The 28,000-nt window shown below is 44.9% G+C and overlaps 1 protein-coding gene across 1 annotated transcript; it reads left to right on the top strand.

Annotated features, from left to right (window-relative positions):
- The first annotated feature begins 6,733 nt into the window (after positions 1–6,733).
- PIM1 (Pim-1 proto-oncogene, serine/threonine kinase) lies at positions 6,734–12,099 on the top strand. Its single transcript, XM_036870010.1, has 6 exons — positions 6,734–7,239; positions 7,347–7,453; positions 7,556–7,606; positions 7,700–8,066; positions 9,609–9,785; positions 10,573–12,099. Exons 1-6 carry the CDS (start codon positions 7,158–7,160, stop codon positions 10,728–10,730), a joined length of 942 nt encoding a protein of 313 aa, XP_036725905.1. The 5' UTR covers positions 6,734–7,157; the 3' UTR covers positions 10,731–12,099.
- The last annotated feature ends 15,901 nt before the right edge of the window (positions 12,100–28,000 follow it).

The raw sequence follows: 28,000 nt of genomic DNA, 5'->3' as shown, positions 1-28,000 counted from the left end.
CCAGTGAAGATAGTAAAACTGCCCATGTCACAGGATTTATATGAGGATCCATGTAAAGTGCTTAGAAAAATGGTCAGCACATCTCTGATGCTTAATTTTGGCTGCTATCACAGTGTCACTTTTGCTGCTTTCACTTGACCCACTGTCGACACTTAGCCTTAACATTCAATGAAAGGATGGTTTCTGCCCTCAGTACGTTTATGATCTAGTTATAGAGACTAAACAAATACAGAAAAGTAAAGCTGTATACTATTAAAAGACAAATGAGATATACAATAAACAAATGTTTTCATTACCATCTCTTTAGTGTCTAGCAAGATGTTCCATGAAATCTTTTTGAGCAAATTTTTTTTTTCCTTTTCTTTAGGTGCTCTTTGTGGCTTTTCCAAGTCTTGCATCAACAATTTTATTCTGCTTTTTAGAAGATGGCAGACAGTCCCCTCATCAGCTTTCAAACATATGAATTCTCTGTCTCTGTCTCTGTCTCTCTCACGCACATATACAGCCCCTATTCTTTATCGGTTAAGCATGCAGGGTTTTTGTGCATGTGCCTGTCTTTTTGATCTGTGGCATACATTTTCCTCGTCTTCTAATAAGGTATTTTATAACAGTCTCCAGGCTTCCTGTAGCCTTTATACATTCTAAGCTACTCCATTTTGTTTTTATCTATCCAGTAATACTCAGGAACTATAAAATCTTTGTGTACAGTGCTTTTGATAAATATTGATTATTTTTACTCAAATTGTCAGTACTAAATGTGTAAAAATCCAAAAATAAATCTAGGTTATTTTTATTCTTTAAAAAAAAAAAAAAGGGACTTCCCTGGTGGTGCAGTGGCTAAGAATCCGCCTGCCAATGCAGGGGACTGGGTTCAATCCCTGGTCCAGGAAGATCCCACATGCCATGGAGCAACTAAGCCTGCGAGCCACAACTACTGAGCCCAGGCGCCGCAACTACTGAAGCCCACGCGCCTGGAGCCCGTGCTCCGCAACAAGAGAAGCCACCGCAATGAGAAGCCCGTGCACCACAACGAAGAGTAGCCCCCTCTCGCCGCAACTAGAGAGAAAGCTCACACGCAGCAACGAAGACCCAACGCAGCCAAAAAACACCAAATGAATTGGTAATGAATTTAAATATACTTTACTGAATAATAAAAACCCTTTCTCCAACCTTGCTGAGAAAATTGGAAGCTGACTAAAGGAGATTTATAAACTTGAAACAAATGTCACATCTTATCAAGGACAAGAACCAGTTCAAACTTGACTACATAGATTTCCTGACTATTCTGAAGCTGGGACATTCTGGATTTCTTAGCTGTCCACCACTACAATTATTACAACTTAAAAAGGAAGCTTTAGTCTTTTTATTTTTATTTATTTATTTATTTATCTTAAAATTTATTTTATTGAAGTGTAGTTGATTTACAGTGTGTTAATTTCTGCTGTACAGCAAAGTAATTCAGTTATACATATATATATACATCTTTTTCATATTCTTTTCCATTATGGTTTACCACAGGATATTGAATATATTTCCCTGTGCTATACAGTAGGACCTTGTTGTTTATCCATTCTATATATAATAGTTTGCATATGTTAATCCCAAACTCCCATTCCATCCCTCCCCCACCCCCCCTCCCCCTTAGCAACCACAAGTCTGTTCTCTAGTCTGTGAGTCTGTTTCTGTTTCATAGATAAGTTCATTTGTGTCATATTTTAGATTCCACATGTAAGTGATATCATATGGTATTTGGCTTTCTCTTTCTGACTTACTTCACTTAGTATGATAATCTCTAGGTCCATCCATGTTGCTGCAAATGGCATTATTTCATTCTCTTTTATGGCTCAGTCATATATATACATATATATGTATATGTACATATATATATATATATATATATATATATATATGGCACATCTTCTTTATCCATTCATCTGTCGATGGCCATATTTAGGTTATTTCCATGTCTTCGCTATTGTAAATAGTGCTGCTATGAATATAGGGGTGCATGTATCTTTTTGAATTATAGTTTTGTCCCTATATATGTCCAGGAGTAGGATTGCTGGATCACATGGCAACTCTCTTTTTAGTTTTTTGAGGAACGTCCATACTGTTCTCCATAGTGGCTGCACCAATTTACATTTCCACCAACAGGGTAGGAGGGTTCCCTTTTCTCCGCACCCTCCCTAGCATTTTTTATTTGCAGAGTTTTTAATGATGGCCATTCTGACCAGTGTGAGGTGGTACCTCATTGCAATTTTGACTTGCATTTCTCTAATAATTAGAGATGATGAGCATCATTTCATGTGCCTATTGGCCATCGAAGCTTCAGTCTTTTTTTTTGTTTTTGGCCATGCGGCTTGCAGGATCTTAGTTCCCTGACGAGCGATCGAACCCAGGTCCCTGGCAGTGGAAGCGCAGAGTTCTAACCACTAGACCACCAGGGAATTCCCAGAGGCTTCAGTCTTTTTAAATTTAGACTATTTCATGTCAGTTTGTAGCGGATTTTCACATATATTCCACACATACGAAATACATGTGAAATTGATATTTTTCTAAATAATCTTATAAATGTTGAGGTAATTGGACATATTTTAAGATATAAAAAGAAGTGTACTGCAGTTGACTTTCTCCAAATTTTCCTTTTTATTTATTTCACCAAACAAGGAGAGAGTAAAATAAAAAATAATGGTAAATTTTTCAAAATTAAACATTAAATTTTAAAATGCAGTAATTCTTTTTTTAGGAGAGAAATGAGACGCAGACCCAAATTATTTCTATCCAATTAATTGCAAATAGCTTATAGAGTAAAAGCCATACAGACCTAGTTATATAAGTGCGTCAACTAGACTCAGAGGTACTTTAAAAGACAGCGAACAGGCATCCCCCTTTCAAACCTCTTCTAAACTGTGATTATAGAAATTGCTGAAGTCATTCCTTTGACAATGACTTGATTAAATCCATATCAGGTAGAATATGGAAACCACCTAAGGATTAATTGGGCTATTGTTCAAATTAACATGAACGAATTCTCCCCTTTCCAGAGAACTGTTAGCATAATTATGGCCTTTATATTTCCAAAAGCACTTGTCATTTAATTATTAGTGTGATTTTTCTGATTCTTTGTTAGAATCTTTGAGACAGCACCAGTTGTGCTTGTTTTTATTAGTACAACTATAGTTTGATGAATCAAAACATCAAGTTCCCTACCTTCAAAGAGTAACTTTTAACTCAAAACGTACTTGAATGTTTAATAATTATCTTTAAAAGCAGTTTTAAGTAAATAAAAGCTCTTTGCCAAGCAAGGTCCATGTTTTGTAACTTCCAGCGGTGAAGCACCCACCATATTAAATGTTAATCACTTCAGCGAAAACTAATTAAGTATTTAGCCCTACAAAGATCTAGAGAAAGTGAAAATGATTGAACTTGATTTAATGTATACAACTTTTTTTGTTTTTTTTTGTTTTTGGCTGCGTTGGGCCTTCGTTGCTGCTGGGTGCGGGCTTTCTCTAGTTGCGGTGAGCAGGGGCTACTCTTCGTTGCGGTGCGTGGGCTTCTCATTGATTGGGGTGGCTTCTCGTTGCGGAGCACGGGCTCAGGCGCGCGGATTTCAGTAGCTGCAGCACGCGAGCTCAGTAGTTGTGGCTCGCGGGCTCTAGAGCACAGGCTCAATAGTTGTGGCGCACGGGCTTAGTTGCTCCGCGGCATGTGGGATCTTCCAGAGCTAGGGAGCGAACGCGTGTCCCCTGCATTGGCAGGTGGATTCTTAACCACTGCGCCACCAGGGAAGTCCCTATAGAACTATTTTGAATCACATTCTCTCCCAAGATGATTAAAATCAAACTAGCTAGCATTTTATCTTTGAAACCTCCAAGGTGCAAGACCATTCCAAAATTCTTCCTTTTCATCATCATTGTCATAATCACAATCAGCATCATTGCTGTCATAGCTAATATTTATTAGTTTACCCTGTGCTAGACTACATGCTTTATGTGCAGAATTTTTTTATATAAATTTATTTATTTTATTTATTTATTTTTGGCTGCACTGGGTCTTCGTTGCTGTGCACGGGCTTTCTCTAGTTGCGGCGAGCGGCGGCTGCTCTTCGTTGCGGTGCGCGGGCTTCTCATTGCGGTGGCTTCTCTTGTTGTGGAGCATGGGCTGTAGGCGTGGGCTTCAGTAGTTGTGGCACACGGGCCTAGTTGCTCCGCGGCATGTGGGATCTTCCCAGATCAGGGCCCGAACCCGTGTCCCCTGCACTGGCAGGCGGATTCTCAACCACTGCGCCACCAGGGAAGCCCTATGTGCAGAATTTTATTTGCTCCTTACAACAGCCCTATGATGTAGGCGCTATTATTATCTCCATTCAAAGTCTGAAGCTTAGAAAGGTTAAGTAACTTGACGAATGTCACATAACTAGTAGGTGCCAGATCCCAGATCTGAAAGCAGGCTAACTCAGGTTAAATGTTGTTCTTAACCTTTATTTTATTTTGCCTAAGCACACTTAATTCACTTAAATTTGGTATAAATTGACTTTAATCATGACCTTTTTATTGAGACCCATTTTGATCTTCCCCTTCATTAACAAATGTTGGATAAAGTATTCATTCAAGGAATGGGAGGACAAGATATAAATAACTGAAAAGTTAATAGATTTTTTTAAAAACCAGAAAAAGAAATACATGATTGTCAGATAAGTGGAATAGACAGTGAAAGAATGCTTGGTGTTTCTTTAGCAATCTGGGGTGGAACTACAATTGTGTCCTGAAGTCTGGAAAGACTTTAAATAAAAGTGAAGAGGAGAGGATATTCTCAGAACAGGTTGACTGCCTCTACAAAGGCAGAAAGTGTGGAAAGTGCTAGGTGAGTGGGAACAAGTGAGAACAGTCCAGTAGGGCTTATGAAAGGAAAGGGGGGGTAGAGGGGACAGAGGTGGGGGTCACATACATTGATACTTGATGTCTTACTCAGTGCTAAGGACAGTTTTAGACCCCAATAAGAGGAAAGCTTTGAATACTCAGGAGTTGAATTTGGGTCATTTCATCTCTTCCTCTCTTAGCTGTTGTATGACCCTGTATCATCCTATTTATGTTTCATTTTACTATCTGTAAAAGAAGGAATAATTCTTGTTCCCTTGGGTTTTCTCCTAGTCATCAAAAATGAATGAATTAGGCCACAGTACACAAACAAAAGGAAAACATGTAATATTTCATGAGATAAATTAAGTTGTGAAATATCTGGGCATCTTTATATAACAAGCACTGTAGAAAACTTTTAATGAAACATTTAAATTCATTAATGACTGCAGCTATACAGATCCTTGGATCTCCTCATTTTTCCTTTAAGTGGCAGGAACTTGAAAAAAATTAAAATAGGATGTATTTAGCTTTCAATTACTTAGGCCCTGACAATTCAATTTATGGATTACATAGAATTTTAATTTACTCATTTCACACGTCGTTATCAACTCTACAAGAAGTTTAAAAGGACAAAGGATGAAAGTCGAATTGGTCAGTTTCTATGTTATTTCCAAGGGGGGCAGGGGGGCGGATTTCCTTTGAGTCAAGACTCGGGGGCAGCCAATAATTGCTAGTATTGCCTGACTGGTAATAACAGGCTGATGAAAAGGTGAATACAACGTGAAAACTCTGATTAAATCAAGCGCGCCCTCCCACCCTCGCTTTAGATGAGGAATTTTCTTCTTTCTCCCGCCCTCACAGAAGGGGCTGAGACAGCATCTGGCATCACAATACTAACATTTGTTTCCTGATTTCCTCTTTACAGGGCACTCTGACACACATCACTTCTTACGCATCAGGATTCACTGGAACCTTTCAGCATTTTAAAAATAAAAATCTGCTAGGGAATCTGAGGGCTGATCTTTTCACCGGCTGTGACAACTGCGATCTGGACCCCTCCCCCGAGTGAGCGGAGCTCTCCCCGTTTTATTCCAGGCCTGTGACACCTCCACTCCCTCCGTGAAGCCGCCGTGACTCATATCTTGCAGATCCTTCGCCCACTACGCGCCCCCAACACACAACCCCCGGGAGATCCAACCCGAGCCCACAGCGCGTGGTCAACCCGCCCAAGCCGACTTGGAGGTCTTGCGTCTGAGTCACACATAAAGACCACCCTCGTCGGCATCCCCACACACACAGTCCCTCACACCCCGGCGCGCCGGCCGCCCGGCCTGAGACACCAACGCCCGTCGCCTCTGCGCAACTTGTTATGCTCCAGCTCGAGCCCTTGACCCAAAAACCCCGAGAAACGGAGAGCCACAGAGCCGGCCTCGGGCGGCCTTTGATGGCTTTGTTATTGTTTGGGTTTGAATCGATACGCCCCTCCTCATCCTTCCTCCCTAGCGGCTCGACACCCAGCTCCCGCCTACCCGCACGCCCCGCGCCCCTCCCCCTCCATTTTGGCGCCTTTTCCTTCCCGCCACGTCGTGGCGGCGTAGAGACCATTCTGACCGCGAGAGCTGGGCGGGGGCGTGGGCGTCGCGCGCCGTGTTATGCAGATCAATCGCCTTCTGGTTGGCTGGAGACGCGGCGGCGGGGGCGGGGCCGGGGCGCGGCGATGGAGAGCGAGGGGCGGGGGTGGAGGGGAGTCGCCCTGTCCCGCCGCTTCCCCACCCCCTCTCCTCCCTCCTCCGGCCCGGCAGCCCCGCTCCCCGCCTAGGCCTCCCGGAGAGGCCCCGCCCCATCCCCGCCCGCCCGCGCGCCCCCCACCCGCCGGCGCGCTCCGCCCCTTTACTCCTGGCGGCAGGGCGAGCCGGGTGTCTGCTGCAGCGGCCGCGGTGGCGGAGGAGGCCCGAGAGGACTTGGCGGCAGCGGCGGTGGCGGCGGCGGCGGGACCGGCAGCAGTAGCAGCAGCTACCAGCTCCCTGTGCCGCGGCGCTGCAGCACAAGCCCCACGAGCCGCCCACCCCTCCGCCCTCTGCGCTGCCTGACCCCGCCGGCGTGTCCGTCAGCCGCCAGCCCCGGCAGCGCCCCCAGTAGTCCTCCGACTCGCCCTCGGCCTTCCGCGCCAGCCGCAGCCGCAACGCCACCCGCAGCCTCAGCCCCAGCCGTAGGCACAGCCACCGGCACAACCCCAGCCCCAGTTCCTGCTGCAGCTCCTCCAGACACCGTCCCTACGCCGACATCCTGGAGGTTGGGATGCTCTTGTCCAAAATCAACTCTCTTGCCCACCTGCGCGCCGCGCCCTGCAACGACCTGCACGCCACCAAGCTGGCGCCCGGTGAGCGCCCCCCCCAACCCGAGAATGGAGTGGCGGCTGGACCTCCAGGGTGGGAGCTGGGGGCCCGCGGGCCGGTACTGAGTCCCCTGTGACTCCCCCTTTCCTAGGCAAGGAGAAGGAGCCCCTGGAGTCACAGTACCAGGTGGGCCCGCTCCTGGGCAGCGGCGGCTTCGGCTCGGTCTACTCAGGCATCCGTGTCGCCGACAACTTGCCGGTGAGTGGGCGGCCCGCCGCGGGGAGGGCGCGCCGGACGGGGGGCGCACGGGTGTGTTTGGCCCGGGCGAGGGAACCTAACACTCTCTGGGGGGCTTTCCAGGTGGCCATCAAGCACGTGGAGAAGGACCGCATTTCAGACTGGGGAGAGCTGGTGAGTACCCTGGAGGGGGCGACCCCCAGGATGGGTGGGGTGAGGGGCACCCTCCGACTCCCGCCCTAACGCAGCCCCCTCGCCCCTCTGCAGCCTAATGGCACCCGAGTGCCCATGGAAGTGGTTCTGCTGAAGAAGGTGAGCTCGGGCTTCTCCGGCGTCATTAGGCTCCTGGACTGGTTCGAGAGGCCCGACAGTTTCGTCCTGATCCTGGAGAGGCCCGAGCCGGTGCAAGACCTCTTCGACTTTATCACGGAAAGAGGGGCCCTGCAGGAGGAGCTGGCCCGCAGCTTCTTCTGGCAGGTGCTGGAGGCCGTGCGGCACTGCCACAACTGCGGGGTGCTTCACCGCGACATCAAGGACGAGAACATCCTTATCGACCTCAATCGCGGCGAGCTCAAGCTCATCGACTTCGGGTCGGGGGCGCTGCTCAAGGACACCGTCTACACGGACTTCGATGGTGAGCCAGGCCTGGGGGCGGAGCTGCCCGGGAGGGAACTGCCCAGGTGACTCGGCCTGGCCTGGAGGCCTGGGTAGGCTTTCCTCTCCGGCCCTTTGTAAAGGTCATCGGGCCGCCTGGCTAGATGCTAGCAGGGGTGGGGCGAAGGAGAGCTTCCCAGCGTAGGAAAGCCGGGGATTTCAAGCCAGCTGAACCTGTAATGTTTCTGGCATGATTTTATTTTTTAAGTGGAATTCAGTGGGTTCCAAGCTTTCCCGATGAATAAGAGGTTGCGGGCAACCGGCCGTAGCCCAGATTTCTGAAGTCTGACCCAGTTTCCCCGCCAGTAAAAGGATGGGAGGGGGGAAGGGGGAGGAGAGAGCGGGAGAGATGAAAATTGATGCCGGTTTTGTGATTTTTGTTTTGTTTTTTATAAGGGAGTTAGTTTTCGGTAAGGTAGTTTTTAGAGCTGCAGGTTTTTTTCTCCCCTTTGATTTAGGGACGAATAAGGAATAGAAACAGTAGTTTCGCTAAATAATTCATTGTTGTTGTTGGGGTTTTTTTTTTTTTGGTGTTGTGGGGTGAGGGAGTCGGGAATGAATGTTGTGAAATAAGATCTCTTGCTGGTTTGAAAATTAGTTGGGTGTCTCCGCAGAGAGGATGAAAACCTATCCTAGGGAGGGGCTTGGAGAGGATTCTTTCAGAAAAGAAGGAATGGAGAGCTTGAGATCAAAGCACGGGAGGGTGGGTCATCATCTGAGCGGCTTAACCTAACAAACGACAGCCTTTCAAAACTTGTGACTGGGGCTTGTGGTTTGTGTTTATTTGCCCTTGGAGGACGCTGGGTTGGGCTGCATTTTTTTGTATTTAACAGTTAATGGCTGGCCGGGTCCTCCCATGTTTTTTCCTTCCAGTCTTTGCTGCCCCCTGGTGAGCACCAGCGGGATGGCCCCACTTTTTTTTTTTTTTTTTACAACTCAAAGTTTGTAAACAGGAATCACGTGGTCTGAAGCCAGCCCTGCCTCTCTACCTTTCAAGTGTGGGGAGGAAGGGGTGTGGGTGTCTACCCCTACATCCAGAGGGTGGGGAGGAAGGCCTTTCAAAGGGCACCCTGACTTAGGATACTGTACAGGTGTCCTTTCCTGGATCATATCTGAGATGAGACTCTCACCAGGCTCCTGGGCAAGGACATTTAATGCAGTTTAAGGATAGTCTGTGGGATACCTCCCTTGATTTTGCAGATATTCATCCCCTCCTCCCATTGAGGGTGGTCCTACCACATACAGGCCTCAGGCTTTGGGTCTGTGGCCAGCCCTGTTTGTTTCTTGGAGCTGTTTATGGTCTGAGCTGGTAGAGAAGTGGGTAATGCTTTGGGTTGGAGAGCTGCCATAAGCTTCTCATCTACTCCTTTTAGCCCTGGGAGGGGAAATGGAGTTCACCCAGCTGCTGAGAGAAGTAGGGTGGTGCTTTTCTTTTTTTTTAGGAGTTACTCAGCATACTTTGTTGCTTTGTGTTTTATTTTTGCTAAAAGTATGTTTTCCTTCCTATTCCCCCGGCTTGCAGGGACCCGAGTGTATAGTCCTCCAGAGTGGATCCGCTACCATCGCTACCATGGCAGGTCGGCAGCCGTCTGGTCTCTGGGGATCCTGCTGTACGATATGGTCTGTGGAGATATTCCCTTTGAGCACGATGAGGAGATCATCAGGGGCCAAGTTTTCTTCAGGCAGAGGGTCTCTTCAGGTAACTTCTGGGAAGCCCTTTATTGAGGAGAAGCAGGAATCACGAGGCTGTTAGTCCTCAAGGATGGTCTTTGAGTTTGGAGAGCTTCAGTCTCCAGGAGATACCATGGACCTTGCCTTAGAATTCTAGCCAAATGATTCACACTTGAGAGCTGGTCTGCAGGAATCAAATGGTTTGCATTTGAGGGTGCCTTGGTGGGGGGTCAGAGGAAGAGCCATGTGTGAGAATATTAAGAAAAGACCATTTAGTTTCACTGAAAGGTTTTTTTTTAAGTACCCAAGGATCCTGATCCCTCAACTCCTGGCTGTTTTGCCAGGGAGTGAAAAATTGAGGGCTCTTTGAGCCTTCTCCCTTAAGGCAGGCTCTCTTAAATACTGGGGTTCCAGTGACCTCATCGTGGGTGGTGTTCATATTTGTAGGTCGGTAGGTGAATTGAATCACCTCATCGTGCTTAGTGATGTCTCATCAAAATCTCTTGTCATCATCTTTCCTATTTCTGTTGAGTGGGCGTCGTGGGAAAGGCCCTAGCTATTGAAGTTTGAAAACTACAGGTTTAAGAGAGGAGCTCTTTTTTAGCTGAAAGCAGACTGGAGCATCTAGGTGTTAGTTAATACCTTCTCATTGAAGAATAAGCGTTAATACCTTCTCATTGAAGAATAAGCGTTCTAGAGAGGGCAGGGTCTCTGTTGGATCCCTGACTTGTGGGCCCCTGGGAAGCAAAGTGGGAAGACCTTTTCACTGCAAAAACAAGTTGAGTCATTCATAACCTCTATCTTGCTTTCTCTAGAGTGTCAGCATCTCATTAGATGGTGCTTGGCCCTGAGACCATCAGATCGGCCATCCTTCGAAGAAATCCAGAACCATCCATGGATGCAAGATGTCCTCCTTCCCCAGGAAACTGCTGAGATCCATCTCCACAGCCTGTTGCCAGGGCCCAGCAAATAGCTTCTCGGGCAGGTTCTCCCCTCTCTGTCAGATGCTCAGGGGAGGGGTAGTGTCTGTTTCCAGCTTCCCAAGTACCAGTGACACTTCTCTCCAAGCAGGACAGTGCTTGATACAGGAACAACATTTACAACTCATTCCAGACCCCAGGCCCTGGAGGCTGCCTCCCAAAGGGAGGAAGAGACTCCACTCCAGCCGTCCTAGGCCTCAACTCCTCCCATAGAAGCTCTCCTTCTCATCAGTGTCCAGCATTGCTGGACTTTGCAAAATCCCAGGGGTGGCGGGTGGGGTGGGAGTGGATCAGAATCCAGCCATGGAACTGTTCCCTTCATCAAGAGTTCTGCTGAATGCCGTGATGGGTCGGGTAGGGGGAAATCGGGTTGGGGTGGGATAGGACTAGCACCATTTTAAGTCCCTGTCACCTCTTCCGACTCTTCTGAGTGCCTTCTGTGGGGACTCCGGCTGTGCTGGGAGAAATACTTGAACTTGCCTCTTTTACCTGCTGCTTCTCCAAAAATCTGCCTGGGTTTGGTTCCCTCTCTTTCTCCTCCACCCCTTCCCCCCATCCTTCATATGAAAGGTGCCATGGAAGAGGCTACAGGGCCAAATGCTGAGCCACCTGCCCTTTTTCCACCTCCTTTAGTAAAACTCCCAAGTGAACTGGTCTTCCTTTTTGGTTTTTACTTAACTGTTTCTAAGCCAAGACCTCACACACACACACACAAAAATGCACAAACAATGCAAATCAACAGAAAAACTGTAAATGTGTGTACAGTTGGCATGGTAGTGTACAAAAGGGTTGTAGTTGATCTAATTCTTTTTTAATTTTGCCTTTAAATTATTTTACCTGCTTTTTTTTTGTTTTGTTTTGGGTTTTTTGTTTTTTTTTCTTGGAAAGATGCGCATTCTAACCTGGAGGTCAATGTTATTTATTTATTTATTTATTTGGTTCCCTTCCTGCTCCAAGCTTCCACAGCTGCCGCCATAGTTTTCTTTTCTCCTTTCCTCCTCTGACTTGGGGACCTTTTGGGGAAGGCTGCAACGCTTGCTCTGTTTGTTCATAGGGTGACGGGACTCAGGCGGGACAGCTGCTGCAGCTCCCTGACTGCTGCGGGCCCCCTCGCCTGCTTACCCAAGTGGGCATGGGGTCCGTGGGTGATGGGGGAGGGGCATTGCTGACTTGTGTATATAGGATAGATTTATGAAAAGCAGTTCTGGATGGTGTGCCTTCCGGATCCTCTCTGGGGCTGTGTTTTGAGCAGCATGTAGCCTGCTGGTTTTATCTGAGTGAAATACTGTACAGGGGAATAAAAGAGATCTTATTTTTTTTTTTATACTTGGCGTTTTTTGAATAAAATACCTTTTGTCTTAATTTGTGGCTTAAGTGTTGTCCATACAGAGGCATGCTAATGCGCATTAATTGAACACCTGGTAAATGCCAGAATCTATCCTGGGAGGAAAAAGGGAATTTTCAGCCTAAATCTGGTTTCCTTCAGTAGGACTTCTGGGATAGTCACCTTTCTAAAATGGTATGTATGGCCAAAGGGTAGATGAACCAAATCTTGTGTGGACAAGATTTGGCTGGAGGGGCCCAATGCAATCCCAACCTCTATTCCCAATGCAAATTCTATTAGAGCTGGGCTAATATGGCATATGTGGCTATTTCCCAGTGCTAGTCAGATTTCATGAAATGGCCACTGGTGACTAGTGGCTGTGGAACTGTAGAGCATTTCCACCATTGCAGAAAGTTCCACTGGACAAGGCTGACCTAGAAGATACCAAAATTTTGCTAAACTACCAGTTGAGGCTTTTTTCAATTGTCTCTCCCACTAGTAAAACATTTTGAGCACGTACCCTTAATAAGTGTTTACTGGGAAACTATATACCTGTGTAAATTTCCCTTCATCTTTAGTGTGGAGTTTAGTCATTGATAATAGATGTGTGGAAATGCGTTCACTGTTTTGACTTAGGCAGACTTTTCCTCTCCAGTGTGCTTGACAAAATGCTTATATTGGGAGTACGTGAAACGTTAGCCCTGCCATTTTCTTACTGCTTGTGCTGGGATAATTAGCATTTTTAGTCCGTGGTTTCTTTGCAGGGATCTGTTTAAGCCTCTTGTTCATTTGGTGAGAGTTCAGTTTAAACTAGATGGTAGAACCCATGAATCCACTTAGTGCACGTGGCCTGACTACATCCTGAAAGAACAGTGGAGCGAGCACCACTGTCAATGTGCGTGTCAAGTATTCGTAAATATTCGTTTTTTGTTTCTTTAGAAGCATCAATAGCAGCCTACAAAGTTCTTCCTTCCCCATCATCTCGCTCCCTCCCCTCGGTGCATGCACACACCCTTTGGACACTGGCCCAGATGCTGTCTTGTCAGGTTGTTTGAGGGTCCAGGCCACAATACCGCTCACTCATTGTCACTCCTCACTCCTTAAGCTTGGACTAGATCCCAAACCCTAGCTTGCCTCCCATGTGGCGGTAGGAGAGGAAGGAAGGATTTCTTGGTTCTGGGGGGCTGATTTTCTCAGTTCCCCTTTTCTCTATCCCCCTTGCTCTTCCCAATCTCTTGGAGTATGAGGGTTGCATGCCTCATCCTTTACAGTAACGTTGACAGTTGGCTTAAAAGTTGCTCTAAACGTATCGAAATCTATCAAAGCCCCACCCTTGAAGTGAGTTACTGGCAGTTTCCCCATCCTCTATTGAGACTGCTAGGGATGATAGAAGATGGTGTCTCTTTGAAGAAGAGTGCAAGATAGTAGGTGCCAAGATACTGGGTGCCAGGTATTAGGGTTTGTATAGAAGGGGTGAAAGGTCACAGTCTCTTCTATTGGGCAGTTTAAAATCTAGTGTGGAAAGGGGGTCAGATAACTAACATGACTGTGTGGCCACAGGAATATAGAGGGGAGCAATGGTTAAGAGCATGACTTGGGAATCAGCCTTGGATTTTACCGCCATTACTTAACTGGATCCCTTGGACCTTATAACACCCTCTGAGACTAATCTCTAAATAGAGATATTCCTTGAATGGATTATTAAGAAAATCCAGTTAAATAATGGGTGTACATACATGCAAACAAATATTACCTCCTGCTTAGGGATGCTTCTATATGTAGTAAAAGTACTTAGAAGTACACGGCAATAAATTCCCAGAGTCAGGATGGTGGCTGTTTCCTCTGGGGAAGAGGAAAGGAGGTTGTGATTTGGGGAGGGGTATCTGCATAGGGGCCTTCAACTGTTTGAGCAATGCTTTATTTCATAAACCAGATAGTGAGGACTAAGGTATTTGCATTATACTTTTTTTTTTTTTGGTCCACGCCTCATTGCATGTGGGATCTTAGTCCCCCCACCAGGGATCAAACTCATGCCCCCTGCAGTGGAAGCGTGGAGTCTTAACCACTGGACCGCCAGGGGAGTCCCTGCATTATACTTTATAGCTTTTGGTTTGTCTTAAATATTTCATGATAAAATTTTAAAAGTAATGAACAAATGTGTGCTTATCACAAAGGATGCAGCAGATGGAGTTATTACTGCCCTTGGCTGAGGTGATCTGGGAAGGCTTCAAAGAGGAGGCAGCATTTCAACTGGACTTTGAAGGGTGAACCTCAGTTCGTTCACCTGTAAAGTGAGGCACAGAACATACAGGTAAAGCAAAGAAATCCAGAGGGGCTAATGTTTTTCCCCCCATTAGACCGGGGAGGGACAAACCACAACCTGCTGACCGAGTCTGGCATACTACCTGGTTTTGCACGGCCTGTAAGCTAAGACTTGGTTTAACATTTTAAATGGTTGAAAACAGACTGAGTGAGGAATAACATTTCATAAGAGGTAAAGATTATGTGAAATTTAATTGTCAGCATTAATAAATAAGGCTCATCCATTTATGAATTGTTTATGACTGCTTTCATACTGCAATGGCAGAGCTGAGTAGTTGTGACAAAGACCTTATGGCCAGCAAAGCCAAAAATATTTACTATCTGGCCCTTTACAGAAAAAAGTTTGCAAATTCCTGCACTAGACCATGGTCTCATTGATTCATCTGCATCTTTCATAACACTTAGCGATAACAGCTAACACTCATTCAGTACCTACTATGTGCCCAGCCCTGTTCTGCATGCTTTGCATGTCTTAGTCTTACAACAACTCTCCACGAGGGAGATATTATTATTTATCCCCATTTTGCAGGTGGGGAAAACTGAGGTGCAGAGCAGTAAGTACTATGTCAAAAGTCACATACCTAAGAAGTGGCCAGGTTAGAATTTGGACCCAGGTGGTCCATGCTCACTACCACTCTGCTATACTGCTACTTAATAAACGTTTGTGTGGATTAGTCATCTCAAGTTTCCTTCAGGGCCCAGAATCTGGGTGGAGGTCAGGGCAGTTCTTCCCCAGACTCCAGCGAGTCAGGTAAGCAGTTCTGTTCCATGGAAATATTCATTACTGGCTCTTGTGAGCTACCCTTCACTTGGGCCTGGGTGGGGAGGAAGAGTTGGAGGCAGTAAAGGGAGGAGAGAGGGGATGGGGCGGGGTGGTTAGGGGGTGGGGCAGGCACACATTTCTGGTAAATGTTACTCAGCTCCCTCAACTGCTCTGCTGGTTCTTGGAAACCCTTACCACAAAGGACCCATCGAGAACAGTGTTAAAGCAGATATGGCCTCATCCCCAGTTCATTTCCTGCCCAGCCTTGCACTAGTAACTCCGATTGCCAAGAGCAAGGTTGCAGTGACCCCTCAGCATCGCTGTGGGAGGAAGTGCAAAAATAAGCAGAACTAGGGTCAAGCTGAGAGGACAGTCTTTATTTTTATTCACTGTAACAAGACATCCGATGTACAGAACTGGGTTAATCATAATCATTGGTTCATGATATATTCTCATCCTTGGTTCAAGGCTGGCCTGCTGTTATATTATACTGGGTGGTGAATCCCATTCAAGAAGCAGACATCAGCAATAACATCCATCTACCTATATGATCCTTTCTTAGTCCATTCCTTGCCTCTCCCAGACATAACCTGCTGTCCTGAATGTTGTGTTTAGCATTCTTTTACATTTCTTAAAAAAAGTTTTTATTTCATAGCCATGTGTTCCTAAATTATGTAGTGTTTAGTTTCCGTTGTTCTTGAACTTTATAAAAAGATTATCAGGCAGGTATGTTGTGATCTGCAACTTGCTCTTTTTACTCAACATTATGTTATAAAGATTCATGAATGTTTTAGCACGTGTTTCATTTTCACTCTAGAGTATTCCATCGTATGGACAGGCATTCGGGTTGTGGTCGTTGGAGGCCAGTCTTTAGGGCCCCCCTGGGTAAGTTACTTAGGAGGTCAGCACATACAGCCAGGTATAGCCCTTGCCCCATACCCCAGGGTAAGAGCCAGGGACTGTGGAGCCATTCCAGATTTATCCACGGAGCATCTACGGTGCACCGGGCACCATGCTGTAAACCCTGAGAACTCCTTTTTCATGCGTGAATGGGCAGAATCAGGCTTTTTTCAGGGTTTAATGTGATGCCAGCAAATAGACAAACGTCACAGCAAAGCAAAGATCCGATGTTGCATGGGGTCCAGTGAGATCTGTGGATCTGGCAGTTACTGTTGTGACTGTTGTGAATGGTGTAGGGATGATGATATGGTGAGGTGTGTGTATGTGTGCAAATATGTGTATCTTTGGTGTGTGTGGTGAAGCATGGTGGTGTATACGTATTTGCGTGTGTGTGTGTTCATGTGAATGTAGAGTATAGCATGTGCAGGTGTGGGTGTTGTATATGTGTAAGTATGTGTTGTGCCTCGGTACATACACACTCATTCTTTTTTTTAATTAAAAAAATTTTTTTATTTTTGGCTGTGCTGGGTCTTCCCTGCTGCACACGGGCTTTCTCTAGTTACAGTGAGTGGGGCCTACTCTTCATTGTGGTACATGAGCTTCTCACTGCAGTGGCTTCTCTTGTTGCGGAGCACAGGCTCTAGGCACGCAGGCTTCAGTAGATGCGGCACGTGGGCTTCAGTAGTTGTGGCTCGCGGGCTCTAGAGCGCAGGCTCAGTAGTTGTGGCGTACGGGCTTAGTTGCTCTGCGGCATGTGGGATCTTCCCGGACCAGGGCTCGAACCCGTGTCCCCTGCATTGGCAGGCGGATTCTTATCCACTGCACCACCAGGGAAGTCCCCACACTCATTCTTAGAGGTACTACCTGCTTCCCCACCTGGACTAAAGTGTCACATTTCTTCACCCCATGGCCTGCTGCCTCTTTTCCTACCTTTGCCCTGGTTCTCTCCCCTGCCCCACTCCCTTCTCTCACCTCTCTTCACCTCTTACCTTCTTCTCGATCTTCAACTCAGATCCCTCCTCCCAGAACCACCCACCCAATTCTCTTTCTTCCTCTTCCGAGCTCCTCCTCCAGATGGCCAATCCCAATATACCTTTGAGATCTCATCCTTATTTAACCTTGCAATCTTCATAAAACTGTTGGCCGCCCGCCTGGTTTCATAACTCCTGGTTTGCCTTTGACTCCTCTGTCGATTAGGCCCCATTTCCTCTCCCTCTCCTTGCCCTTTAAACTTGGGTGTTCTTTCCCTTCCTCACCCCCAAGCCCTCTGTGTTGGCCAGGATCCTGGCAGGAAACAGATGGCACACTCAGATTGGGTAATGCAGGGAAGAGTGTGAAAAAGAACTATTTACAAAGGTGTGGGGCAGGTGCTGGGAAACCGCATGGGGCAGTGCTGTACCCTGGGGCTAGCAGCAGTGGGAGCACTCCCTCGCTCAGGCCTGAGGGCTGGAGGAGGAGCCTGCCTGAGGTGAGCTGCAACCTTCATTCGGGAGAAGCGCTCACCCTGTGCTAACCCTACGTGGAGGGAGTGAGAAAGAAATACCCGTGCTTCTCTCTTCCCATCCTCTGATCTCCTACCAGGGCCTCCCAGGGACCAAACCCAGCTGAAAGCCAGAAGGCAGGGAGTCTGGTGTGAGGCAGTCCACAAAGGTCAGCCTTTCCAGGCACAGAGCAAGCTGGAGAAGGGTGGGGAATAGCTCTGGAGGCCAAGGGAAGACGCCCAGCAGGGTCGCCCCTGTATTGTGCTTCCTCCCCTGGCTTCACGGACCATCTTCTTCATGGTGATTGCCACAACTCCTGCATAGACCTCTCTCCTGAGTTCAGGCCTGGGGATCAATAGCCTCCTAGATACCACTGCCCAGGGGCTCCCAGGAACCCAGGAACTGAGTATCACTTGAGTGCCTGCAGGAAAATGATCGAGACCTTCCCAACCCCTGAATTCCACCCTGCCACTGCTCACCTCTCAGCTCCGCTCATGAAGTTCCTTAGAGACACAGATGCCCACATATTTTCTAAGTGAAAAGAATTTTTTTTGCTTATAAAAATGATACAAGCTTTTTAGTAAAAATAATGGTATGAAGTGAATTAAAGTTATGTGATGTAATTCTACCACTCCAGAGAGAAATACTTTTAGCACATCCATATTTATATTTATATATGTATATATTTATATATACACACATATTATCTATATATAATTTTATAGAACAGAGCTCATATTTTTGGTAACCTGTTTTTCCCCCACTTAACAATGTACTATTGAAATGCTTCCATTTCAAGAACTATGGACAAACATAATCATTTTGATACGGCTACAGTATGGGTGTACATTATTAATTTTGGTAGCTTGTGATTTTCTGCCGTTATATATGAAATATTCTGTTACCTGATACGGCTTTGGGCAGAGATGAATTGTTGCCTATGTCAGCATCTATTATTCTTTTCTTTCCTTGGTCATAGAACCTCTGATTTTTTAGCTAGTCATATGGCCTTTCTTAAGAATAAAGACTAACTCCCTCAGATTCCCTTGCAGCTAGCTGTGGACACATGACAAAGTTCTGCCCAGTGAAAAGGAAGCAAAAGTGTTTTGGGAGCAGATTCCAAGGAAATTCCTTAAGAGACATCTGGTATGCACCCTTCCCCTTTGGATGGAAGGAGGAGCTATTATGGGAAGAGGGTCATGTGGTTGTGGGGAGGGGATACATGCAGAGTAAGCAAAAGTAAAAAGCTCCCTCAGGCCACTCCATTCATCCAAGCCCCCATCACTATCATTTTATTTTATGGCAAGCTTTTAGTATTTCACCAGAAAAATATTTTCCCCTTAAGTGAGTGATTTTTTTAAAATGTATGGTGTCTTTAAGTATATTTCATTGTATCTTGGAGGCCAGTGTCTGCCCTCTCACGCCCCTCATGACACATCTCTCCAATTTTTTAATACAAGTCAGTTAAAAAGTGAAATTTGATATCAAGCCAAGTCTCATTTATTTACACTGATTCATGGGGGAAATTATATGGTAATATGAATAATCTAAAATAAAAGATAAAATGTATATTTGGCCCTGGAATGTGTGCCTTAATCTGACACATTTTCATTGATGGAGAGAGGAAGGGAATGAACATTCTTTTTAAAACCAACTTTATTGAGGGATCATTTACATATACTAACTAGCACCCATTTTAAGTGCACTGTTTCATGTGTTTTGACAAACGTACACGCCCATATAAACACTACCACAATCAAGATAGAATATTTCCACCCCCGCAAAAGTTCCTTTGGCCTTTTCCCTTGATTACCCATCCCACCCCCACCAGCCCCAGGCAACCACTGATCTAGTTTCTGTCACTATAGATTAGTTTTGCCTGTTCTAGAATTTCATTTAAATGGTGTCATACAGCATGTCATTTTTGAGAATGACCATTTATTGGGTGCCTAGCATGTGACAGACACTTTACAAGTGTATAATCATTTCCCTTTTAGAGATAAGAAAACCAAGACTTAGAAGTTAAATAATTTACGAAGGTCACATGGCTAGTATAGTCAGATGCTCAAGTCCCTTATAGAAAACAACATGGTATTTGCACGTAACCTACACATATCCTCCCATATACTTTAAATCATCTCTAGATTACTTTTAACACTTAATATGATGCAAATGCTACGTAAATAGTTGTAAATACAATGTAAATGCTATATAAATAGTTACCAGTGCAGCAAATTCAAGTTTTGCTTTTTGGAACTTTATGGAATTTATTTTCTTCCCAAATATTTTCGATCTGCATTTGGTTGAATCCTCGGATGCGAAACCCGAGGATACGGAGGGCTGACTGTAAATGGCAGAGTAGAATCCTAAGTTTATCTGACTCCAAGTTTATGGTCCCACCTTACACACCACACTGCTGCTGCCCTTGGTTTTACAGAGACCCTAAAAGATGAATATATTAGGGGCAGATGTAAGGTCAAAGTTTACAATCTTATGAAAAGGTGAGAGTAAGGCACACAGAACAACTGGAGAACAGACAAGAAGATACATAATAAAATGTCAAGATATATTGTGGTTACACAATAAAATACACACCCAAAATATGTTGTGTACATTGTACAGATACAAATAGCCACATAAGGCCTAAGAAGAGAATGTTGGCTGAAGATGTCATGGCAGGTTCTTAGTGGGGCAAGATTATCTGCCACCCTAGGCATTTACTTCAGACAAAATCATGGAGCTGAGCCAGGAGAATCTGACTCAGAGGGGCCAGATCTCAGGTCTTCTTCCTTCCTGTCTGGTCAAATCCATGTTGGAATCTGAAGTTTAGGAAATTATAATTTAATAAGGCAAACACAGAGTCCCCAAATCCCAGAACAGTAGCGTTAGAAGGGCAGCTGGGATGCTTCAAGGAGTTTAAGGACAAGTGAAAAGAAGAACAACAATTCTCCAGCTTCTATAGGGTCATGTTTCAAAAGTTTGTTTATCACTTGTTTGAAATTCAACACATCTTTTCAGAGAAACCACATTACAAATGGAGGTTGGTCTCTCAGATCTGCCCTCAAATGCTGAGTTAACACATGAGGTGGCTGAAATACTATACAACCACTATGAAAACAATACTGTGGCAATCCTAGAACTCAGACAAAGCAGTGGATTGTGGACTCATAGACAGCTTGACCTGTTGTCTAGACCTCCCTCCTACCCAGTACAGCGATCAGCTCCACCATACCCCTGTCTGTAGGCATTCATTCTACCTTAGCTGAGTCCATCCTCCTTGCAGGAGAGAAAATTCTTCCTTGTTTCAAGCTGAAGTTTGTCTTATGCTACCTTCCCTTCCTTGGTCCTAGTTCCACTCTCTAACTCTACATGAAACTGATCACTTTCCCATTTAACAAGTCTTCAAAGGGTTTATGGGTATTCATTTTACTATTTTTTTCAACCTTTCTTTCGGTTTGAAGTCTTTCCTAATAAGAAGTCGCAGGAAATTTTTGAAAAAATAAGTGACAAACAAGTGTTTGTCACCTCAGTAAATATTTTCTCTCTCAAATTGGCAAGGACTAAATATAGTAATCAAGAAAGATTATTGGCCTACTTGAAAAAAAAATGTGACTACAAAGTACCCAGCTAATCAGACATCTGTCAGGGGTAAGAAAATGACAGAAGAGCCAGCCAACTTCAGCACTTGGATGACTGGCAGAAGCCTAAAACAAAAACATTTTTCTAGGATGTTGTCAGGAATATTTGAGATTATGTCAAAGAAAGTATAGGGTGGTGGGACTTCCCTGGTGGCGCAGTGGTTAAGAATCCACCTGCCAATGCAGGGCACATGGGTTCGATCCCTGGTCTGGGAAGATCCCACATGCCACGGAGCAACTAAGCCCGTGTGCCACAACTACTGAGCCTGTGCTCTAGAGCTCACGACACACAATACTGAGCCCGTGTGCCACTACTGAAGCCCGCGCAGCTAGAGCCCGTGCTCCGCAACAAGAGAAGCCACTGCAATGAGAAGACCGTGCTCCACAATGAAGAGTAGCCCCGCTCGCCGCAACTAGAGAAAGCCCTCACGCAGCAACAACAACCCAACACAGCCAAAAAATAAATAAAATAAATAAATTAAATTAAAAAAAGAAAAGAAAGTATAGGGTGGGCCAGGTACATAGAAGGTGCTACTAAATACTGTCAGTTTTTGTCATTCACAGTAGCTGTGTTCTATAAAGTTGCTGCAAACTGAATTAGTGAATAGTGAACCACTACTCTTAGGGGAAATACAGGGTTAGGTTCCTGTGAACCTTTGGGCACAAACATTTCAGGTGTGCTTCGTGTTATTTAATATATATTATTGATCCATTCACATTAAACTCATGGCCAACAGTCCTATAATTTATGCCTGAGGGAAGCTTATCTAGCACATGGGGGCAGTTTTAAACAGCAGAGTCACCAACAATAAGCACAAAAATGCCAAAAGCATGGCACTAAATTTACCACAAAAGGACACTTGTTTACAGTATGATAGCTGAAACAAGAAGGCAGTATCACCTTACCCCACCTTAGCTGGCAGTGTTGGGCAAGTCATGCATGGCGGGTGACAAATATTTTGACAATTTGCATACATCTGAAATTACCATGAAAGCACTGTGAATATTGATTTGGGGATGACAAATAAGTTTTAGCGAGAAGGCAAATTGACAAATACAGAATCCACGAATAATAAAGATTAATTTTATCATGATATGGATGGTTGAAGTCCTTGGTGATTAAGGAGTTTTGTTTTTATTTATTTATTTATTTTTGCATTTAACTTTTCTTTCATATACTTTATTTCTTTGGAGAATCATGAGGTCAGCAAGGTAGATGGTCTTATCCTCATTTTATAGATGTTGAGTGGCAGAGACAAGATGAGAACTAAGTCTTTAACCTTCTGTCTGTCCACTCCAAGCAGGTTTTAGTTTCAGTTACCACAAAATGTAATTATTCAAGCCTACTCAACTGCCACTCAGTTTTGACATCTTCAAATTTCTAGTCATCTAGATACTCAGTTAAGGAAGTCTTTTTTTTTTAACTAATTAATTTATTTTATTTATTTATTTTTGGCTGCATTGGATCTTCGTTGCTGTGTGCGTGTTTTTCTCTAGTTGCGGTGAGCGGGGGCTACTCTTTGTTGCGGTGCACGGTCTTCTCATTGCAGTGGCTTCTCTTGTTGCAGAGCACGGGCTCTAGGCATGTGGGCTTCAGTAGTTGTGGCTCGCGGGCTCTAGAGTGCAGGCTCAGTAGTTGTGGCGCACGGGCTTAGTTGCTCCCCAGCATGTGGGATCTTCCCAGACCAGGGATCGAACCCATGTCCCCTACATTGGCAGGAGGATACTTAACCACTGTGCCACCAGGGAAGCCCTAAAGAAGTCTTTTTTTATGCAATGAGTTATTTATATCAGTATGGAGCCATGGATATTTGTTTTATTCTACGGGTTAGAAAATCCAAAACTATGGTTACTTATTGTCTTGCTCAAACTGTTCCAGCTTTGGCTATTGGGAGCGCTTTCAGGTTGGTTCCTGTGTCCTTTCGAAGAGCTCCCATCCTTTTCTGAGCGCTCTCCTACTTCCTGTCACAACAAGATGCCCTAGGCTCATCTTGTGTTTTGCCTCCCCAGCCCAGAATCAACCACTTCTCTAAGGAACCTTGGTTCCTTTTGTGGAAGAATGGTATTTAAAAACAAAGTCTGGGTTCTAGATGTGCTCAATTGCTCCTGGGGTGTCATTGCTTCTATGCCATCTCAGGGCCCAGAGTTAGGAAATGTATGTACAGATACTGATCCGTGCCTAAACGCAGATCTATTTATGTATCTATTTATGATACCAGTTAAGGAACTTTTTATGAAGGTCCTTCCTATGTCTTCACAACTTAGTATGTACTAGGTTTACAATAAATATTTGCTGAATTGAATCAAATTAATTAGAAATCTAGGGGAACAATATGACGCAGAACAGCGTTTGAGGATTGAAAGAGAGAGCAAGATAAATCTTTGTCACCTGGTGACGCAGAAAGGGCCCAGTCCTGAATCAGAGGTCAGGGGTCAAGGACCAGCTCTTGCTACTTAGGACCTTGAGTCAGTTACCTAACCTCTATGGACCTCAGTTTCCCATGCATAAGAAGAAGGACTAACCGGCCTAAGTGATTCATAAGATTCCTTTCAGCTTGGGAACACAAATCTGATCAAATTGCTCACTTGCTTCAAACATATTTTAAGGGCAGGCAGTTTCTCTATTTTTTTAAACCACAATCCTTATATAATTTATATATGGCCTGATGTGTGTACGTGTGTGTGTGTAAACACATATCCATATATGAACACACACATACATACACACGTACACATACATCTGTGTATTAGGGATTGGTTTGAGATACTGTAACAGAAATGTAAGTGTCCCTTAACTAAGATAGAAATTATCTTTTACATAACTTGACTTCTCTTTTATAGTCTGCTTTTCAAGGCTTTAACACTCAAACCACAGCTTTCAGCTCTGGGCCCAAAGTGACTGTTCTAGTTCCGACCATCAAGTCTGTATCCCAGCCAGTGGAAAAGGGAAAGACACAAAGGACTGCATACCATTCCTTCAGGAGCAGGACTCAGAAGTGGCACACACCATGGCTGCTCACACTGCACTGGCCAGAACTTAGGTACATGGCCACATCTGACAGCAAAAGAGGCTGGACAATGTAGACTCCTGCTGCGTGGCCACGTGCCAACACTTGGGGATCTGAATATTAAAATGAAGAAGAGGAGCATGGATTGATGGAAAACTTGTATCTGCCACAATATATAAAACTCAAACACCATTTTCACAAAATGGTGCTTACTTTTTTTTTTTTGGCCACGCTGCGCGGCTTGCAGGATCTTAGTTCCCTGACCAGGGATTGAACCAGGGCCCTCGGCAGTGAGAGCGCAGAGACATAACCACTGGATCGCCAGGAAATTCCTGGTACTTACTCTTAATACAGAGAGTATCATATTTCTCTATTTTATTCTAGTCTATTCCATTTAATTTCCTTTTTATTTTTAAAAATACTGGTCTTGTCCTACTAAATTGACTTCACCGTACTTGAATGAATTACAACCCTCATTTTGAAAAACACATCCCCAGAGCAAAGTGCAAACTCCTTGGCACAGTATGGTGGCCTCTTCAAGACATGACTGCCCATCACTCTGCAGCCTCCTTTCTGGCTGCTGCCCACCAGTGCTGTGGCAATCCAGCTGAGCTCCCACCTCCTCGGACACACCATTGTGTCCCCCACCTCCTTGTCTTGGGATGCTTTCTGCCCACCCTCGCCTCCCTCACCCCCCACCTCCAAACGATCAGCATGGCAAATCATCTTTATTGTTCAAAGCCTAACTTGTGTGAAGTCCTTTTTATTTGGCAGCACTGCGAGTCATGCTGGATCTTAGTTCCCTGACCAGGGATCGAACCCGTGCCCCCTGCAGTGGAAGCACAGAGTCTTAACCACTGGACCACCAGGGAAATCCCAAGAAGTCTTTTCTTATCCATTAGTCACCTGCAGAGTTGATCCACCCCTCCATGATATCTCTGAACTCCTTATTATCCCATATTGTAATTAATGTTCTTTTTTGGGGGGGGATTTTATTATGATATTAGGAAAATTACACTTTAAAAAGGGACATAGATATTCGCTTATAAGAAGTTAATTGTGGGCTTTTAGTTTTCTCACCCTGCCCGTGGAAAGCCGCATTGGTGTGGGATTGTAGGAGGATGTAGGAGTAACTAGCTCTAATAGCTTTCTTTTTCTTTTTCTTTTTTTGATTGAAATATAGCTGACATACAATATTATGATAGTTTCAGGTGTACTACATAATGATTTGACATTTGCATACATTATGAAATGATCACCACAATTAGTCTAGTTACCATCTACCCCCAAAGTTATTACAATATTATTGACCACATTCCTATGTTGTGTATCATAATCCCCATGACTTACTAATTATATAACTGGAGATTTATACCTCTTAATCTCCACCTATTTCACCCACACCTCTACCTCTCTCCTTTCTGACAACCACCCGTTTGTTCTCTGCATCTAAGGGTTTGTTTTGTTTTTTAGAATACACGTATAAGTGAGATCAAGTATCAATAGTGTTTGTTTTACTCTGACTTATTTCACTTAGTATGATACCCTCTAGATTCATCCATGTTGTTGCAAATGACAATAATTCTCTTTTTATGGCTAAGTAATATTCCATTTCAGATATATATATATATATATATATATATATATATATATATTACACCCTACTCACATGACTGACCTTCCTATATACTTGCCCCTACCCCAGCTAGTGATTGTTCTAACTTTTAGATCAGAACATGTCCGCCTTGATAGCTTGTCAAGGGGGCGGCGAGGGGCGTGCTCCTCTGCGAGTTTCCCTGGTAACTGATGAGCCAACATGACGTCAATTTCCCCTACACCTGGTAACCTCCCCCTCCCCAGGGGAGCAAAGACTGCCGCCATGTCCTGCCCCCCTCCCTGTCGTCTGCTGCACATGGTGGGGAGTTGCTCCAGGACCTTGCTTCAGATGTGTAAGCTCCCCCATCCACTAAACCAGCGGTCCCCAACCTTTTTGGCACCAGGGACCGGTTTCATGGAAGACAATTTTTCCACGTTCTGGGTGGGTGGGGGGATGGTTCAGGCGGTAATGCCAGCCATGGGGAGCAATGGGGAGCGATGGGGAGCCGCAGACGAAGCTGCGCTCCTTCGCCTGACGCTCACCTTCTGCTGTGCAGCCCGGTTCCTAACAGGCCGCAGACCGGTACCGGTCCGCAGCCCAGGGGCTAGGGACCCCTGCATTAAACCATTGATGGCTCTGTCGCTGACTCTGGCTCTTTCTTCAGTCTTGAATCTGGGCAAGTATAGGCTTTGCGGATCTGTGGGGTGCAGCCCAGCAATTGGTGGAGCAGCCAGGAGACCAAGGAAACTCCTGTGAGCACCGAGATGTCGGGAAATGAGGATGGGGAATGGAAATTTGCGGGGGCCGTCCACTAATGTGGGGTCCAAAAGTTGCAGGAGTGATCCCCAAAGTTGCAGGGGAACGTCTGGGGTGGCTGTCCTTGATGAATGGGGGCCCCCAAGAGAGCACAAAGAACTCATAGACACCCCTAAGGCTGTTGTGGAGATATTGGCTGCCATTACAGTGGGAAAAAAAAAGTTAGACAATAAGGCAGTGGCCACAGCTGTGGGCTGGCCGTTGCTTTTTATGTTAAGAAAGGCCACAGGTGCTGCGCTAACAGCTGAGGCGAAGGCTGACTTGAGTGCTGATTCATGTTCCTCTGAAAGTGAGGCATGTGAATGTGAGTGAATATGTATTATTGTCTATTACTGTTATTTGTTTAAACTGAATTGGCTATTTAGAAACTGAAAAAAAAAAAAAAATCCCTGAAAATGGCCAAAATGGGAATCTTTTGCTGTTCTAAAACTGGTTTTTGCATATGCCATTAGAGAAAGTTAGCTTTCTAGAAGGAATGGATATTTCTCTTCCTGTGCCTTTGAGATGTAAATGACCTACCTGGGCTCTCAGGAACTTTAATCTAATCATATGTGATCTCTAAGAGTGAAGAAAAAAAAAAAGCCTTTTTAAACTCTAGCAGGAAAACTGAGATCTCTGGGTCATTTCAAATAGGATAAAATATTGGAACGTTAATTGCTGTCGGGTCTTTGCCTTCTTACAAGAGGAAACTAAAGCATAAGTTTTCCAGTCAGGAAATGCTGGTATGACAGAGTTCACAATTACTTGCTTCTTGATTTTTGCTAGAGATTAAGGTTTTTAAAGGTTAAGATTATAATCAGTCATAATTCTAGTTATTGTAACCAAGTTTTTTCATTGATTACATAGTAATCAGTTGTTGAACTGTGCCTTTTTAAGTCTTTTGTCATTTATAGACAGTTATTGTACTCCGATGCTATTGCAAAGTGCTTCATCTTTTTTTAATTTAATTTTTTTTTTTTAATTTATTTATTTATTTATTTTTGGCTGCTTTGGGTCTTTGTTGCTGTGCGCAGGCTTTCTCTAGTTGCGGCGAGCAGGGGCTACTCTTCGTTGCAGTGCATGGCCTTCTCATTGCGGTGCCTTCTCGTTGCAGAGCACAGGCTTTAGGCGCCCAGGCTCAGTATTGTGGCTCATGGGCTTAGTTGCTCTGTGGCATGTGGGATCTTCCTGGACCAGGGCTCGAACCCGTGTCCCCTGCACTGGCAGGAGGATTCTTAACCACTACACCACCAGGGAAGTCCCTAATTTAATATTTTTTCATTGAAGTATAGTTGATTTACAATGTTGTGTTAATTTCTACTGTTCAGCACAGTGATTCAGTTATACATATATATACCTTTTTTTTTTGGCCGTGCTGCGGCATGTGGGATTTTAGCTCCCCAGCCAGGGATTGAACCTGTGCCCCCTGCAGTGG

Source organism: Balaenoptera musculus, chromosome 11 (genome assembly GCF_009873245.2).
Source record: "Balaenoptera musculus isolate JJ_BM4_2016_0621 chromosome 11, mBalMus1.pri.v3, whole genome shotgun sequence".
Lineage (NCBI taxonomy): Eukaryota > Metazoa > Chordata > Mammalia > Artiodactyla > Balaenopteridae > Balaenoptera > Balaenoptera musculus.
Note: the sequence above shows the minus strand (reverse complement) of the source record. Positions and strands in the feature narration are given on the sequence as shown.